The sequence below is a fragment of the Anabrus simplex genome, chromosome 2 (assembly GCF_040414725.1).
Source record: "Anabrus simplex isolate iqAnaSimp1 chromosome 2, ASM4041472v1, whole genome shotgun sequence".
NCBI classification, from domain to species: domain Eukaryota; kingdom Metazoa; phylum Arthropoda; class Insecta; order Orthoptera; family Tettigoniidae; genus Anabrus; species Anabrus simplex.
The window spans coordinates 104,854,273-104,870,973 of record NC_090266.1 but is presented as its reverse complement, the minus strand read 5'-3'; the positions used below and the strand labels follow the sequence as shown (position 1 = coordinate 104,870,973).

The 16,701-nt window shown below is 39.5% G+C and overlaps 1 protein-coding gene across 2 annotated transcripts in view; it reads right to left on the bottom strand.

Annotated features, from left to right (window-relative positions):
• The window catches only part of atl (atlastin GTPase), a 412,469-nt gene that overhangs the window by 347,813 nt on the left and 47,955 nt on the right, over window positions 1-16,701 (bottom strand). Inside the window, exon 1 of one of the 2 annotated variants that reach the window (XM_067140333.2) lies at window positions 4,138-4,237. The exons of the other annotated variant lie outside the window; for it this stretch is intronic. Coding sequence (XP_066996434.1) covers window positions 4,138-4,165 — 28 coding nt within the window. The 5' untranslated portion in view covers window positions 4,166-4,237. Of the gene's footprint in view, window positions 1-4,137; window positions 4,238-16,701 lie in introns of those variants that run through there. 2 annotated transcript variants of the gene reach the window in all.

The window sequence follows — 16,701 nt, the reverse complement described above, 5'->3', positions numbered from 1 at the left end:
AATCATGTCAGAAAACATTTCATGCGAGGTAATGAAAGATTGATACGACCAGATAATTGTAAATCAACCACCCTTAAAGTGGGGAGGGCGGGAGGGGGATTTCTAGATGACTACTTCCACTAAATCACGTAAGGTCTTTTTACTCAAATCCTGAAACTGGCGCAGTTACTCCTTAATCATACACTCCGTTATTACGAGTACATTATTTTATTAGTTAGAGGAAGTAAAAATTATTCACCAAGTAAAATGTTACAAAAATTACATCGATCGAATGTATGAAGTTTCATATTATAATTTTACTTCCAGAACCTTGTATATTCAGACGCGTACAAGATTTTATCATAACCACCAATATCACTTCCCACTTCCACACTGGTGGGGTCGCGGATGCAACTAGGTTACACATAGGCTATAGACTTGGCCCTGTTTTAAGTCCGGATGGCCTTCCTGACATCAGCCGTGTGGAGACGAATGTATTCACTTTTGCATGTTTCTATGGTGGTTGGTACTGTGGCGTGGTGTGTGAATATGAAGAGAAGCGTGCTGAGACATACACAAAAACCCCGCCCCGGCGTCAGAGACCTTCTGAACCGATGGACTCAACGATGGCCATTCAGCCAACGAGCAGGATATTTTAACAACCATTATCATACTTTAAAACAGTAGAAGGCAGTAAACAGCACACATTTTTCAGTACATGACGAATAATCTGAACATACATAATTGGCACACACAGACGTCGGATAGGTAATCTGCAAACGAACATCCTAAGTAATACAAGGCCGTATCGCCCATATGTAAATCACGCAGAGTTTATGGCGATTATTTTCTTTTAAAATTACTGTTATAGGCCTATTTGAAACAATACAGTAAAATTGCATATAGTGTTTATAGCATTTTCATCTTTTTTTCTAAAAAGTGTGCCATCCACGAAAACCGTGTTGATACTAGCCTACAGAAGGTATTCCTGTTCGTTATACAGGAAGAGGAAAACATTTTAAGATGTGCGTCACTGATGAGCAAAACAAAACCATCCATGTTGATTAACAAATTTAAGTTGTTTAATAGAGCGTGCACTTCATCTGTGGTCCTGGGCAAATATGAAGGGTACAGCTTACGTCGGTTATAGTTTATATTGAATATCTTTAAAAGGTAAAGTTTCTGATACACTACGGCGCAGTTCCTAATAATAATAAATCGTCGTAATTATTTTGACAGCCTTCCACACACAATTAAATATTTCCTCTTACATGCCGTAATTGCCATTTTTCGATTTTTTTAGTACATCATTTTCGTGATTATGGTTTAGTTCGAACGAGCATCGCCGCTTAGAATATACATTTTTGTTTACAGCACTGCCAAACTCTCCAACTACATTAAAGTTCTTTAAACATATTAAACGTAAATGTCTAATAATTTCATTCCACAGAGCGAGTTGGCCATGCGGTTAGGAGCGCGCAGCTGTGAGCTTGCAATCGGGAGATAGTGGGTTCGAATCCCACTGTCGGCAGCCCTGAAGATGGATTCCTGTAGTTTCCCATTTTCACACCAGGCAAATGCTAGGGCTGTACGTTAATTAAAGGCACGGCTCCTTCCTTCGCACTTCTGACCCTTTCCTATCCCATCGTCTTATAGCGACAATGGGGCAGGGAAGGGCTAGGAGTGGGAGGGAAGCGGCCGTGGCCTTAATTACGGTACAGCCCCAGCATTTACCTGGTGTGAAAATGGGAAACCACGGAAAACCCTCTTCAGGGCTGCCGACAGTGGGGTTCGAACCTACCATCTCCCGAATACTGGATACTGGCCGCACTTAAGCGACTACAGCTATCGAGCTCGGTAACGACGTAAAGCCAATTGTAAAAAAAATATAATGCCATACCACCACACCAACGATACTAGAATCTTGGAAGTATGTAAAATAATAAGCGTTTCTTAACTAATGACTATCTGCGCTGAATAGCCAATGGTGCTACATAGTGAACTACTGCGCAACTATCCATCTAGGTCAGTCTAACCCCAACTTCTCTCCCTCTACTAAAAACTACGTAAGTGCGCTTGCTCCCGCAACGTTTGTTGACATGCAGTCCCATTTACATGTAAAACAACACGAGTTTTACTGTGCGTGTAATTTGCATACGACCCCAACCATATGTTCTTTTGCTGTGTGTGAGTGCTGATTACATATCCCTCATGTATTGCAAAGGCATGGAGAAACTGAAGTGTGTGTAGTTTACCTCCACCCAACTCGGAACGATTAAAAAAATATCAACTCCTGAAATATGGTACAGAGTGGCGAATTTATCTTTTTATTTCTCGGCAGTGAACCCGTGGCTGGAAAAATCACCTGTAGGGCCATGGTAAGCAATCACGAACAATACTTGCGACGTGGTATAGAATAATCAGTTTTACATTTGGAGCAATTATCTAGCTACCATGCATTGAAGTGCTAAGTCCTAAGTAATTTTCTTTTTCAAAGAAGTTTTTCGACCTTATGCGTCATTGTAAAGTGTACATCGACGCTGCAATAACTGCAAAATACTGCGTTCAGATACGCCAGGTAGATTTGTAGCCACATAAAACTACACTTTCACCATTCCTTTAAGACCACGAAGTCACTTGGACGCTTCACGGCGCTGCTGTCTTTCTTATTATATAAAAATTGTAATTTATGAAGTAATCGACATGCCAGCCTGTACATGCATTGTTTTCTGAACAATCCTGAATACAAAGATTGCCATTTTATCATAGAAGAAAGAATACAACTCAACTATGAGGCTCCTCGATCATACAGAATTTTTACGTTTTCATTAGTTCTAAGACCTTGTATTCGATGGACGATTGACGAAGGTTTTTCAGCTATGATAAACAGGTATTTTGAAGACTGCCTCCTTTACTGTAGGCTACACCGTAATCTGAAAACCTTGAAATAGGTTAGTAAAAAAAAGTAAATGCCACCAAAATATATCCAACGCTGATATCAGAACTTCTCAATACGTAATAGCCAACCAACACATACCTCAAATCACGGATGTACACCATAACGTTACCGACCGGTAACACCGGATGGTAAAATGAGTTCCGGAAAAGGCAACATTCATAAAATGAGATCAGGAACGTGAAAACAGAATAACGTGGATTGCAACATGCAGTCTGTAAGTTAACCGTACCAACAGTCAACAGCCACTAGACGTTTGGTACGACTAGCCTAGCAGCCGTCCTTGGCCATGGGCCTGCTTAGGAGCTCTGCTTCAGTAATGAAAGGGAATTCGCTTGGCATGACCCTGATGAGCAGCCAAGCGTTACAAAACGTCAGCCAACCATCATATCAGTAATTACAATTAACTGACTGTCAACTAAATAGTTCGAAATCCACACATAAAAAGTACTATAAATGCGCAGTCCGATTCCAATGTGATTCTTGGACAGGAAAAGGAAAAAGCCCAAGCTTACAGTTGAAGGTCGGATACAAGTGACAGAAGTCCCTTATGTACTGTATGTTTATTCGAAACCAGAATTACACACATGATATTATTATAGTCATGAAAACTAGTGTTTTACGTGAAACCGACTACAAATAAAAGACATGCGCTCACGGGTACGCGGAGATCGTTCAGTAAATAATCTGGGAAATTTCAGTCAATTTACAATTTAAATTAACTGGCAAACTAACGGAGGTTTGGACGAACCAAATGAGTACTATATTATCATGACATTGATAGGCTCCTCAGTACGAACATTTTGCACAAACAATTTTGATGCAGCCACTTCTCCAGCGAAAAAAAGTTGACCTAGACACCTGCAACAAACCTATCCAGACCTTAAATTCACTTCAGGAATGCCACTTCATCATTCTGCTGAGCAACCGAATTACACTTTCACGCTTTTGAAATGTTTTGAACTACCAACTGGAAGCTCCTGGTTTAGTGCACACGATGGAAGTATGATATAAGAGATGACCTAATGGATACATTATATTCATGCAATTATAACACACACAAAAAGAAAATAACACATCACTGTCACTTGCAGTGCATTGTGGGAAGTGATCATATTTTCACATCTCGCAATCAGTTACGGCAACACACAACGCTATTGTTTGCTTAAGAGTGATGGAATCCCCAACGAAGCAGTACAGACCCAGGACGTCCTCGTTGGTGGCCGCCATCCTCGACGCGTCGCGCTCGAGCAGCACGGAGTACTGGCAGGTAACTCTGCTTGGCACTGGATGCCTTCTGGCCAGCCTCGCCCATGGTCTGCCAGCGCACAGCTCGTCATCACCGCGATATTTTCGGCCTAAAGAAAGTTTGCCAAGACATTCAGTCTCTTGCTGTTCCTTAACCTAACAATTCAACCAGAAAGTGTACTCACGACAGCAGTAATTGGCAATATTCCTAGAATGTTGTCTCAGTACGAAAAAAGTAGCGAACAGTCTGGAGATGACCAGGATAGCTGAAGGAGTATTCACTCTGGCAAGAATCTGGCTGGACGTGCGAGTTCGAATCTCGCCGCCAGCCACTCTGAAAATAATTATCCGTAGTTTCCAATTTTTAATCAAGGTAAATGGTGACCGTAGTCCTAACTGTTTCCTGTTTATTTCTTTTACAATTTGAATATATTCCAGTAAGGATACAACGCATGTTACCAGGAAGCTCTTAATAATAATAATAATAATAATAATAATAATAATAATAATAATCATAATAATAAATAATAAACCGGGCGAGTTGGTCGTGCGCGTAAAGGCGCGCGGCTGTGAGCTTGCATCCGGGAGATAGTAGGTTCGAATCCCACTATCGGCAGCCCTGAAGATGGTTTTCCGTGGTCCCATTTTCACACTAGGCAAATGCTGGGGCTGTACCTTAATTAAGGCCACGGCCGCTTCCTTCCAACTCCTAGGCCTTTCCTGTCCCATCGTCGCCATAAGACCTATCTGTGTCGGTGCGACGTAAAGCCCCTAGCAATAATAATAATAATAATAATAATAATAATAAATAATAATAAATGTAACGCCCATTCAACTATTATAGGTCAAGGGAAGCCAGAATATCGTAAATGTGTGGTAAAGGTGCCTATAAATCTGAAGCATTCTGGCACTCATCAACGTCACCAACTACACCTGAACTCCTACCCAGCAGCCTTGAGCACGGCAGGTCAGCGCCTAACCCGGTGAACACGTGTTAGCTGGCCTAACCTGCGAAGTTAGCGATCACACGTTAAATATACTGGGCTCGTAACATAGCATGAAACTGTACACTTATCATAATGCAATCGAATGCACTAATAATAATAATGAAACTCATACAGAATACGATATTCACATACGTGCAGTAAGACTCCGAAAAACTCAATAAATGCAATGCAAATGTTCACCAATGTTATCCCACCAGGTTTTCGTAATATCGAATTCCGAGAATACGAATCGTATGTAATTAAGTCTTATTTTAAAAACACCGAACGCTGAAGTATACTGTATTTCTTCGTTTGCTAGTGGTTTAACTTCGCATAAACATAATATACAGGCGAAGCTGGAATGGGAAACGGTTAGTACACATATCGTCGTTGCGCCTAGAAAAACAGCTGTGTTTAATATCTCAGCTTAGTACTCTGACCAGAAAGGTTCTGTCATTTAAGGTTGAGTATTGCATGAACTGTATCAACGAATTTTTGTTCAAAGTTAACTCATGTGCTGCGGGTCAGTGCTTCTCCCAACAGTCACAATGACGATATCCAGTAGTTATTGGCAACCGGAGATCTACGTGTGTACAGTGTAACAGCAAAATATTTTCCGATATGTGGTGTAAATATTTTAAGAAACAAGAGTGTTTATTCCAAGTGGGTTTTTCCTTCTCTCTCATTTTTATCTCTTTCTAGAATTTTTTCTGTCATTCTATATTTTCGCTGCAGGGATCGAAGAAGATATATTGAGCAATCGCAGTCAGTATCAAGTTACTTGTGAACAGTGCAGTCAGTAAGATGAGGGCGAAAACTAAATTTGCTTCATTTTTTGGTGAACAGTAATTTGCAATGTCAGGCCATATCTTTATGAAGTGCAGTCCCGTATTTGTACTACCTGACTCCTGTTTGTGTGGTACCTAAAATATGTTCCACGCACACAGTGTATATATTTTGCCATGTTATAGTGGACTATGTGGTTATGAGGGTGTTTAGGGGTTGTAGTAAGGATGTAAAGGAGAGGGCATATAAGTCTCTGGTAAGACCCCAACTAGAGTATGGTTCCAGTGTATGGGACCCTCACCAGGATTACCTGATTCAAGAACTGGAAAAAATCCAAAGAAAAGCAGCTCGATTTGTTCTGGGCGATTTCCGACAAAAGAGTAGCGTTACAAAAATGTTGCAATGTTTGGGTTGGGAAGAATTGAGAGAAAGAAGAAGAGCTGCTCGACTAAGTGGTATGTTCCGGGCTGTCAGCGGAGAGATGGCGTGGAATGACATTAGTAGACGAATAATTTTGAATGGCGTTTATAAAAGTAGGAAAGATCACAATATGAAGATAAAGTTGGAATTCAAGAGGACAAACTGGGGCAAATATTCATTTATAGGAAGAGGAGTTAGGGATTGGAATAACTTACCAAGAGAGATGTTCAATAAATTTCCAATTTCTTTGAAATCATTTAGGAAAAGGCTAGGAAAACAACAAATAGGGAATCTGCCACCTGGGCGACTGCCCTAAATGCAGATCAGTATTGATTGATTGATTGATTTATTACTTGATTGACTACATCGTTCAATTCTTTTAATTAATTTTCGTAGCTTACAAAATTATAAAATGCACATAACCTCCAAGAAAGATTCAAAGTACGTTCTGCGGTCCAAACACCGCCGCGCGCAAGGTAACGTGGTAACGCCCGGTCTAGGATCAAAAAGAGGTGCAGCGAGTATGATATGAACATCAACGCTTCTAAGACTAAAGTGATGCCAGTAGGAAAGAAACCTAATAGAACAGAATATCAGATAGGGAATACGAAACTGTAACCGATGAATCATTTGAAGTATTTAGGATGTGTGTGTTCTTCCATGATGAATGAAGATGCAGCATAGGCAATGCACTGAGCTCGCAGTTGCAATCAACGGTATTATGTGAGAAAGAAGAGAGTTCTCGAAAGAAACTATCTTTAAATCGGTCTTTTCAGACGAAATTTGCTGTGCGGGGGTTTAAGTTGAGTGGACTCGGAATATCCTATTCATGAGTTTGATGTATCGGACGTGAATACGGCGTGAACGACAGCCGGTAAAAACATGTGGGAAAAATGGCAGGAAGGTACTCGGAATGAGGAGATAAACTAATAGGAATAAACATGATGAAGCTGTACGCATACGCCGGCTTCTGTAATGGGATCATGTGAGGCGAATGTAGGAGGTTACCTAGGAGAATAACGGACTCGGCCATTAAACAGAGGGGGACAACGGATAGATTAGGTTTTTATAAGTTAAACGTAAGAGATGTAGAACTAAACGAAGCCACATAGCTAGGAGCAAAGAGAAGACAGAGGCGGCGCTTAGTTAATTCACGGAGGGTTGCACACTGAAATACATGAAACGTCTACCCATTAGTGCAGTTTCCTGATAAAGGGTCGGGGATGGGGCGAGATGAAATATGGTACGTTTTCACAGACGTACGCCCTTCCTGACACTAATTTCAGTTGAGGAGCTAATAAAGATTAAATGAATGATGTGGTGAATGGAATTTGGTAAGGAGGTGGAAGGAACCGGCTGTGACCTATGAATAGGAACTGTCCCGGCATTTGCCCAGAAGTGAAAATGGGAAACCAAATAAAACCATTCTCAATACAGCCGACGGTGGGGCTCGACGACACTTGTCTCCCGAATGCAGAGCTTTGCTCCATTGCCGTAGCGCGTTAACATGCGCAGCCACTACGCTCGATACTGAACGCTGAAAGGCGAAAGTCTATAATGACGTATGTATGTATGTATGTATGTATGTATGTATGTATGTATTACTGTAATTATAGCTAGTACAAGGAAAGGTGCTTCGAGATTTGAAACAAGTTACCACCCAAATACAAAGATCGTTTAACGAAGGCTCAACTCGTTATGAAACACCGAAATTTGCATTCAAGTCCGTATTAATGGTTAAATAAAACTCCTAAAATAAAATTATAAGCGTCGATCACAGTGGCACAGTTGGTTAGTCGTTCTTGTTCAAGATAATGGGTTCAATTTCAGCTGAGCTTGGGGGGATTTGAGTGCGTTCAAAAGTGACAACTCCTTTGCCTTTCAGCAAGTCAAAGAAGAACGCTGTGGGATGAAATTCTAACACCATAGTGTCCAGCATCATCTGTTACATTCGATTTAAAATTGATCTTTTTTTTAAACAGATTTCCCACATGTAACCTAGCAATTAAGAAGTGGTTTTCTGAATTAAGTCCGATACTCACCTCATTGCATTTAAAACACAAAATGCATAATGAGGACAAAGAGAACAAACACAAATAACTGTGTTTACACTACATACTTAAAATCGCACAATTAGGAATTATTGTAACATGGCTTTGAAAAAGTAAAGCTTCAGACATGATATCAGTTTATTTATGTAGGTATGGTAGGCGGGTTTGGGGAGATGATGTAGGGTAAGGTGATGCAAAATTAATTAATCGTGCACTCACACTTCATTTGCGATACTATCACATTATTTTATATTGCCAATGAAGTAGCCACATTATACAATGACACACATTATTAAAAATAGATTTGAAATAAACCCTCACTATAAAAATTGTACGAAACACAGGAGCCTGTCTTTGATCGCAATTTTACCGCTGGTGAACCAATTCTGATCACACAAAGTACAATTTGGATCACACAAATTTCCCATGCACAAAGTATCTCTTTCCTTTTCCCACACCAAATATTTCACGATACCACGCATTGCTATTTTTTTACTAGTAGCTTTACATCGCATCGACACATATGTCTTATGGCGACGATGGTATAGGAAAGGCCTAGAAGTTGGGAGGAAGCGGCCGTGGCCTTAAGGTACATCCCCAACATTTGCCTGGTGTAAAAGTGGGAAACCACGGAAAACAATCTTCAGGGCTGCCGACAGTGGGATTCGAACCCAATATCTCCCGGATGCAAGCTCACAGCCGCGCGCTTCCGTCCGCACGGCCAACTCGCCCGGTATATCACGTAGTTCTCACAGTTATAATCCAAATGATAAAATCCAAACTGGTTGTCTTTAGAATGCTCTCATTGAGATTTATCATCTTGAAGATTTGTTGCGCTTGACACACCGGTTATCTTTTGATTTATGTTTACGCTATTGTCTTTTTTAAAGAGAACTTTTGAACTTAACAATCTGAAAATACTCATCTAATGTCAAATTGGATGAAGGTATTACCTTTCATTTGAAGGGGGGGGGGGTGAATTTCTTTTCAGGTAACATTCTTTTTCATAGAATCGTCGAGTGATACAGCGCTTGTAACATTAAAAGTTGGAGTTGAAGTATTTTCCATAATGGTTTAATTATCTGGTGTCGAATTAGTACTGAAATGCAGTCATTCATTACATCCGGCGACAGGATGATTTTTCATTTTGGGTCGACTGTCTGAAAGCGTCTTAGGAATTTTAGGCTAGGGTATTGTTTCTTCGATAACCAAATGAATGAAGGTCAATAAAGGAGCATAAGGGCCGGTATTATAATAGAGGCTTAAACTGTCTGTTCAGTTTAAACTTCGGTATATCTGTTAGTCGTGTATTATAAAACTTCATCTTAAGTTTAACTAGAGATTAATTTTACTGCCACTCGTCTACCGTTTAAACTGAAGTTTAAGAATACATAACCTTACAACATGGCAGAATGAATGGATCTCGAAGATATTTTGAGGTGTTTGAAGAAATACTAAGCGATGACGAAGAAGTGGTTCAAATTATTGAACGACCACAGGCTCTACGAGTTTTCCGAGCAAGCGGACGTCACTTTCATATATAGAATGAAGAAGTTTTTAAATAGGTTTAGGCTTACAAAACAGACTGTCATAGCCCTATTTCAGCAAATTGGTGCTAGAATAAAATATGCAACGAAAAGGTAAGAATGCAAAAATGACTTTTTGAACTGTTTGAATGTCAAAAGTGTAAATTTTAGAAAAATAAAGTAACTTCCTTCTACTTCATAAATCATGCTGTAGAACCCTCTCAGTCAGCTACTAATAGCATTGCGGTTTTATACCTCAATTAAAATGGGAGATTTCGGTGGAATTCATAAGGCTACCGTTTCACGGATTATATAAATATTTCTGTACTAATTGCACAAGCAATTCTATTTCCTTACAAGTAAAATTACATCAACGCTTATTGCTTTTATCCGCCATTTTACCTACAAGAAGTACACAAAACATTATCGACAGTCATCTTTTCTCGCAAGTCACTGCAACCAAGATCGTGTATTTCCTTCCTCACCACAATTTAACTTAGGCCGGCCATTATAAGACGCAACATCGATTTAAACTCAAGTTACAGTTTAACGCAATCTTCAGTTTAAGCCCTCATTATAATACCGGCCCTAAGTCATCTTTTCCTGTAAACTTTCTTCTCTGACCTTCTGTGTGGCATCTGCAGTGAGAAAAATGCAAACATCTATGGCCGAAATTGAACCATTCCATCCGATCGAAAATATACCGCATGTACTTCAACAATCGATCCATAAACTAGTCACAGAGAAATAAAAGTAATACTGCTGGCAGTATCACACTCCCACCTTGAGGTTCGTAGAGATATGATATTATAAATAGCTCTTTATACTTCAAGGAAAGGTCGCAGATCTTAGCTAAGACCGCTTCAAACTTACAACAGGTGAAATAGAATGAAGCATCGATCAACTTGCAATGTAGAATTGGCAGTTTCTTGCAAACTACTAGAAACATGGGCCTATGTATTATTGTTCACTCTCACAAAGGTACTGCTTCATTCTTCTCACAGCCGGTCACTCGTAAGTGGTACTAACATTGAAGAATGAAATATAGAGGATTTTCTAAGTTTGTTTGGATTTGCACTTGTATCGAAACTGTACCACTCTAACCTTTCGTTCTATAGAGTATTCCAACTCAGCGTTCGAGGGCTAGGGAACCCTGACGCTGCCCTATGTCTACCTAGGGCTGATCTGAACTCTCTGTAGCTACGGCTGAGGTGATGTAAGAACGCACGCGCTGGGTTGGTGACCTTGGCGTTTTAGCCGACATTACACACTACTTGAGTTGCTGGAATGCTCGTTTGCAAAGCAAAAAACGTGCTGATTGGTGCTATATGGGACTGAATTCGTGTTTTTAAGATGTTGGAAGAACTGAAGAAGAAAGATGTTTGAAGAATTTCGATCATTAAAACCCACTTGCCTGACTAACTGTGATAGCATGACGAATATAAGCATAAGTGTGAGGACTCCTCTAGCTCAAGCGGGCCCCGCCAGGCAGCGCTAGAGTGGGTAGGCTCCACAGTATCAATCAGCTGGTCTTACGAATGATTCCAGAGGAAACGTATTACTCCGTAAATGATAAGTACTGTACATCCACTGTATTTATAAAAACAACTAGCATGGTACCCGTGCTTCGCTACGGTATTATACTGAAATTTATAACTGCATGCTTATTGTTTTAGATATATAATCCGCCGAAATTCGCGATCTGACACGTTTTCAGCGAGAATCCACCAAAATTCCCGATCTGACTCGTTTTCTATTACATTACGGCACGTTTTCTCCCATTTTTCAATTTTCCTTTCCAGCAATCGATTTCGTACTTCCCGGGCTAGGCTCAGGTATTCTTCCCGGTCAGTTGGGTCCGTAAATCATTGCCATACCGTATATTCCTATAATCATTTTTAATCTGTATAAAATCCTTCAGGAGATCGGGCGTGGTGTCTTATTGGGAGCCTTGGCGGCACTGAACCCGCGGCCGGCTGCATTCTTAGTCATTACCCGTCCAGGAGCCGTTTCCAACGCGGTCCGCACATTTGACGACGGTCCGGAACATTATTATTATTATTATTATTATTATTATTATTATTATGTGTTGCTGGGATGAATGATGACAGGGAAAAGCGGAGTATCCGGAGAAAAACCTGTTCCGCCTCCGTTTTGTCCAGCATGAATGTCACATGGAGTGACCGGGATTTGAACCACGGAACCCAGCTGTGAGAGGCCGGCGCGCTGCCGCCTGAGCAACGGAGGATCCTTATAAGTACATTAAGAACAGTAAAATCAATTGGTCTCACCTCCTTTTACACCCCACCGCCGTTAGATTTTATTGCCAACCCTCCCCCCCACGCCCCCTCCAAAAAAATTAAAAGAAGGCGTGTTTCTTTATGTTTAAGGGAGATTCCAAACACCAATGTTCACGTCTATTACCTTCAGTTTTGAGATATAAGTATCCCCATAAATATAATTTACTTTTGTCACTTCATTTCAAACTACTCGCCCCCCCCCCCAAGTGAATTTTCCCGCAAAAAATACTTGTTTCTTTAATAGTGAAGGATCTTCTAAATACCAATTATCACGACTCTAACTTCTTCACTTTTTGATTTATGTGTCCTCATGAAAGGAATTCAACTCCTTTACACTCCCCCCCAAGATGGTTTCCCCCCCAAAACGCGTTTTTCTTTGTTTTTAAGGGAGATCCAAATACGAATTTTCACGTCTGTAACAACTTTAGTTTTTATTAGATGTATATATTCTCGTACAATTAAAGTCAATTAATTTTTCAATTCTTTCACCCCCCCGCTTCATTGGATTTTCCGAGAATACGTGTTTCTTTACTTTTAAAGCAGATTGCAAATATCAAATTTCACGTCTGTAACATCTTCATTTTTAAGATATCAGTAGCCTAAATAAAAGAATTCAACACCATTTTCAGTCACTTTCACCCCCCCCCCTCCACCCGAGTGGTATTTCAGAAAATTAAAAATATACGTTTCTTTATGTTTAATAGAGATAAAAATACCATTTTTCACTTCTGTAACATGTTAAGTTTTTTAGATATACTGTAAAAATTCTCATTTTAAAATTTCACCCCTTTTGGGTTCCCCTTAAGTGGAGTTTCCAAAAACAAATCACCTATGTTTCTTTACATTTACAGGAGATTCCAAACACCCACTTTTTACGTCTGTAACATTTTACGATTCCAAGATAATCTTTCAAAAAATTCACCCCAATTTGTCACTTCTGTTTAACCATCATTAATAGGATTGTCCAAAAACTAAAAAAATACGTGTTTCTTTATTTTTAAAGGAGATCCCATATACAAATTTTCAGTTCTGTAATATCTTCCGTTTCTGAGATATATGTATCCTCATTAAAGGCATTCAACCCATTTTTCACCCTTTTACACCCCTCCTATTGGGATTTACAGGAAACAAAAAAATACGTGTCCCTTTATTTTTAGAGGAGATTCTAACTATCAAATTTTACATCTGTAAATTTTAAAGTTTTAAGATGTAGACACATTCATTTTAAAAAATTCACCCCCCTTTTCACAACTCAATATTTGGATTTTCCAAAAACGAAAAAATACGTGTTTCTTTACATTTAAAGTAGATCCCAAATACCAATTTTCAGGTCTGTAATATCTTCAGGTTCTGAAATATAAGTAGCCTCATTAAAGGCATTCAACCCATTATTCACCGTTTTACACCCTTCCTATTGGGATTTTCCGAAAACAAAACAATACGTGTTTCTTTATTTTTAAAGGAGATTCTAAATACCAATTTTTACATCTATAAACTGTAACAGTTTTGAGATATAGATACACACATTTTAAAAAATCACCCCATTTTAACTCCCCCATTAATTGGATTTTCCAAAAACAAAAAAATACGTGTTTCTTTATTTTTAAAGGAAATCCCAAACACCAATTTTCAGGTCTGTAATATCTTCAGTTTCTGAAATATAAGTAGCCTCATCAAAGGCATTCAACCCCTTTTTCACCCCTTTTCACCCCTCCTATTGCGATTTTCCGAAAACAAAAAATACGTGTTTCTTTATGTTTAATGAAGATTCTAAATACCAATTTTTACATCTGCAAACTTTAAAAGTTTGGAGATATAGATTCACTCATTTTAAAAATTCACCCCCTTTTCACCCTCCCATTAATTGGATTTTCCAAAAACAAAAAAATACGTGTTTCTTTGTTTTTAAAAGAGATCAAAAGTACCAATTTTCAGGTCTGTAATATCTTCAGTTTCTGAGATATAAGTACTGGTATCCTGATTAAGGGCATTCAACCCATTTTCCCCATTTTCACCCCTTTTAACCCCTCCTATTGGGAATTTCTGAAAACAAAAAAATACGTGTTTCCTTATTTTTAAAGAAGATTCTAAATACCAATTTTTACATCTGTAAACTTTTAAACTTTCGAGATATAGACACACTCATTTTAAAATTTCACCCCTCTTTTCACCCCCCTTAGCGAAGGAATATCCAAAAATCCTCTTTAGCGAGCACCTACATCTTAATATGAATATATCCCCAAAATTTCATTTCTTTACGTCCAGTAGTTTTGGCTCTGCGATGATGAATCAGTCAGTCAGGACAAGTTATTTTATATATATATAGATAGATGAGAGATCACAATTAAAATACGACGGCAGGGTACAATGGAGAAAATCATACATGGAAATACGCACTACGGCCTTCATCACATGTTGCGGTGATTTTATTCTCAACAATCAACTCTCTAAAATGAATTCATTGTTGTACCTCATTCCATTAGACGATTCCACCTGGCATTTCTTAAGCATGGTGTCGATTATCATCTTTCCCTTCTTGCTAAGGTGTTTGTTATCTCTATAATTAAATGCGTGTGTATTTGTAACCTGCTTCTGCAGCAAATTATTTCTCGATTTTGCTGAGTTGGGAGTGGATCTTTTTTTTTTTGCTAGGGGCTTTACGTCGCACCGACACAGATAGGTCTTATGGCGACGATGGGATAGGAAAGGCCTAGGAGTTGGAAGGAAGCGGCCGTGGCCTTAATTAAGGTACAGCCCCAGCATTTGCCTGGTGTGAAAACGGGAAACCACGGAAAACCATTTTCAGGGCTGCCGATAGTGGGATTCGAACCTACTATCTCCCGGATGCTAGCTCACAGCCGCGCGCCTCTACGCGCACAGCCAACTTGCCCGGTAGGAGGAGGGAGTGGATCTAGCTCGATTTAAAAATTTCGATTAGCATTCTTTTAGGCGCCTTTTGAGCGATAATAGTATTTTCGGCATCAGAAATTTTCATCAACATTAGACTGACCTTTTAATTCTTCATTCACTGCTGCACTCCCGTCTTCGATCTTCTTTTCTTAATGGTGTCTAGGTTCTTCTTCCTGTTGGGAGTTTCACGGGACTTAATCTCACTTGAAAGGTATTTCAACAAATTAGGGAAAATGTGAGCACTGTCCTGGACGTAATTTCCATCTCACACGAGAGATATCCACTTTTCCACCATTTACTAACAAATCTGATTTTACTATCAAACCATCAGAGAAATGAAAGTGACAAATTCTGCTATTTTACGCGTTAACTCAGTATCTTTCCGTGGATTACCTCTGGCCCATTTTTCAAATTGATTTCTATTCTTCGGTGGTGAAAACGTTCGCATGTCAACTACTCTACCATAGCCAATACGTGTTGGATATAATACAGTGAATAGGAATGGCTTGCAGTGGCGGGATTACAAACTACCATGCTATAAAGGCTGAGTCCTCACACTTGGTCTTATATTCGTCATGCTGATAGGCTAGTTACCGTGAAGCCCTCAAGCAATTACACTAACACTTCCACAATGGTTTAGGAATATCAAAGAAATGTCGTTTGAATAACATTTTATGACGCACTTTTCTGTGAATTTCGACCAGACTCCAAACTCAATGTAAGACAATTGTGAAAATAGGTATTACAACATTCCATACGGTCTTATAAGAAATTAGAACAAGAAGTGTTTCCGCGCATCCACGCACTGGCATGCAAATTAGTTACTATGATTGGCTCTACTTACCTTCGCGTACCCTGTTTTCAGTCATGAACCTGAATAGGAGTGAAACTAGGTCATGCTTGTCCGACATTGCCGTGGAAGTTGGGTTACGCATTCATTCTACCCGAACAATTTTCCCTGACATCATTAAATTGGTGAAATGAAAGAAACGTCAGGCGTCATCCTAAATGCATGAGTAGTTTTCTTTTGTTGTATTATTTTTAAAGGCTGACTTTTGTAATTCTTGAATTCTTTCTATGTCTCAGAAAATGCGCCATTCATAAGGCTCACGTTCCGTCTTCCACAAACCCGCTCTCTCTCCCCTACGGGGCTCGTTCTTCTCAGCCATCCGAGCCCAGAGGCTGTGTGTACTTGGAATGGCCTGCTATATTCGTAAATTCGGAAATCCAATGTTATCAGCTATCAACACATTTCAAAACTACAATTCTCGTCACAAAACTTAATATAATAATCCTGTAGTACTGTGTGGTATTTCCTTACCCCAATCAATCACTACTGATCTGCATTTAGAGCAGTCGCCCAGGTGGCAGATTCCCTATCTGTTGTTTTCCTAGCCTTTTCCTGAATGATTTCAAAGAATTTGGAAATTTATTGAACATCTCCCTTGGTAAGTTATTTCAATCCCTAACTCCCCTTCCTGTAAACGAATATTTGCCCCAGTTTGTCCTCTAGAATTCCCACTTTATATTCATATTGTG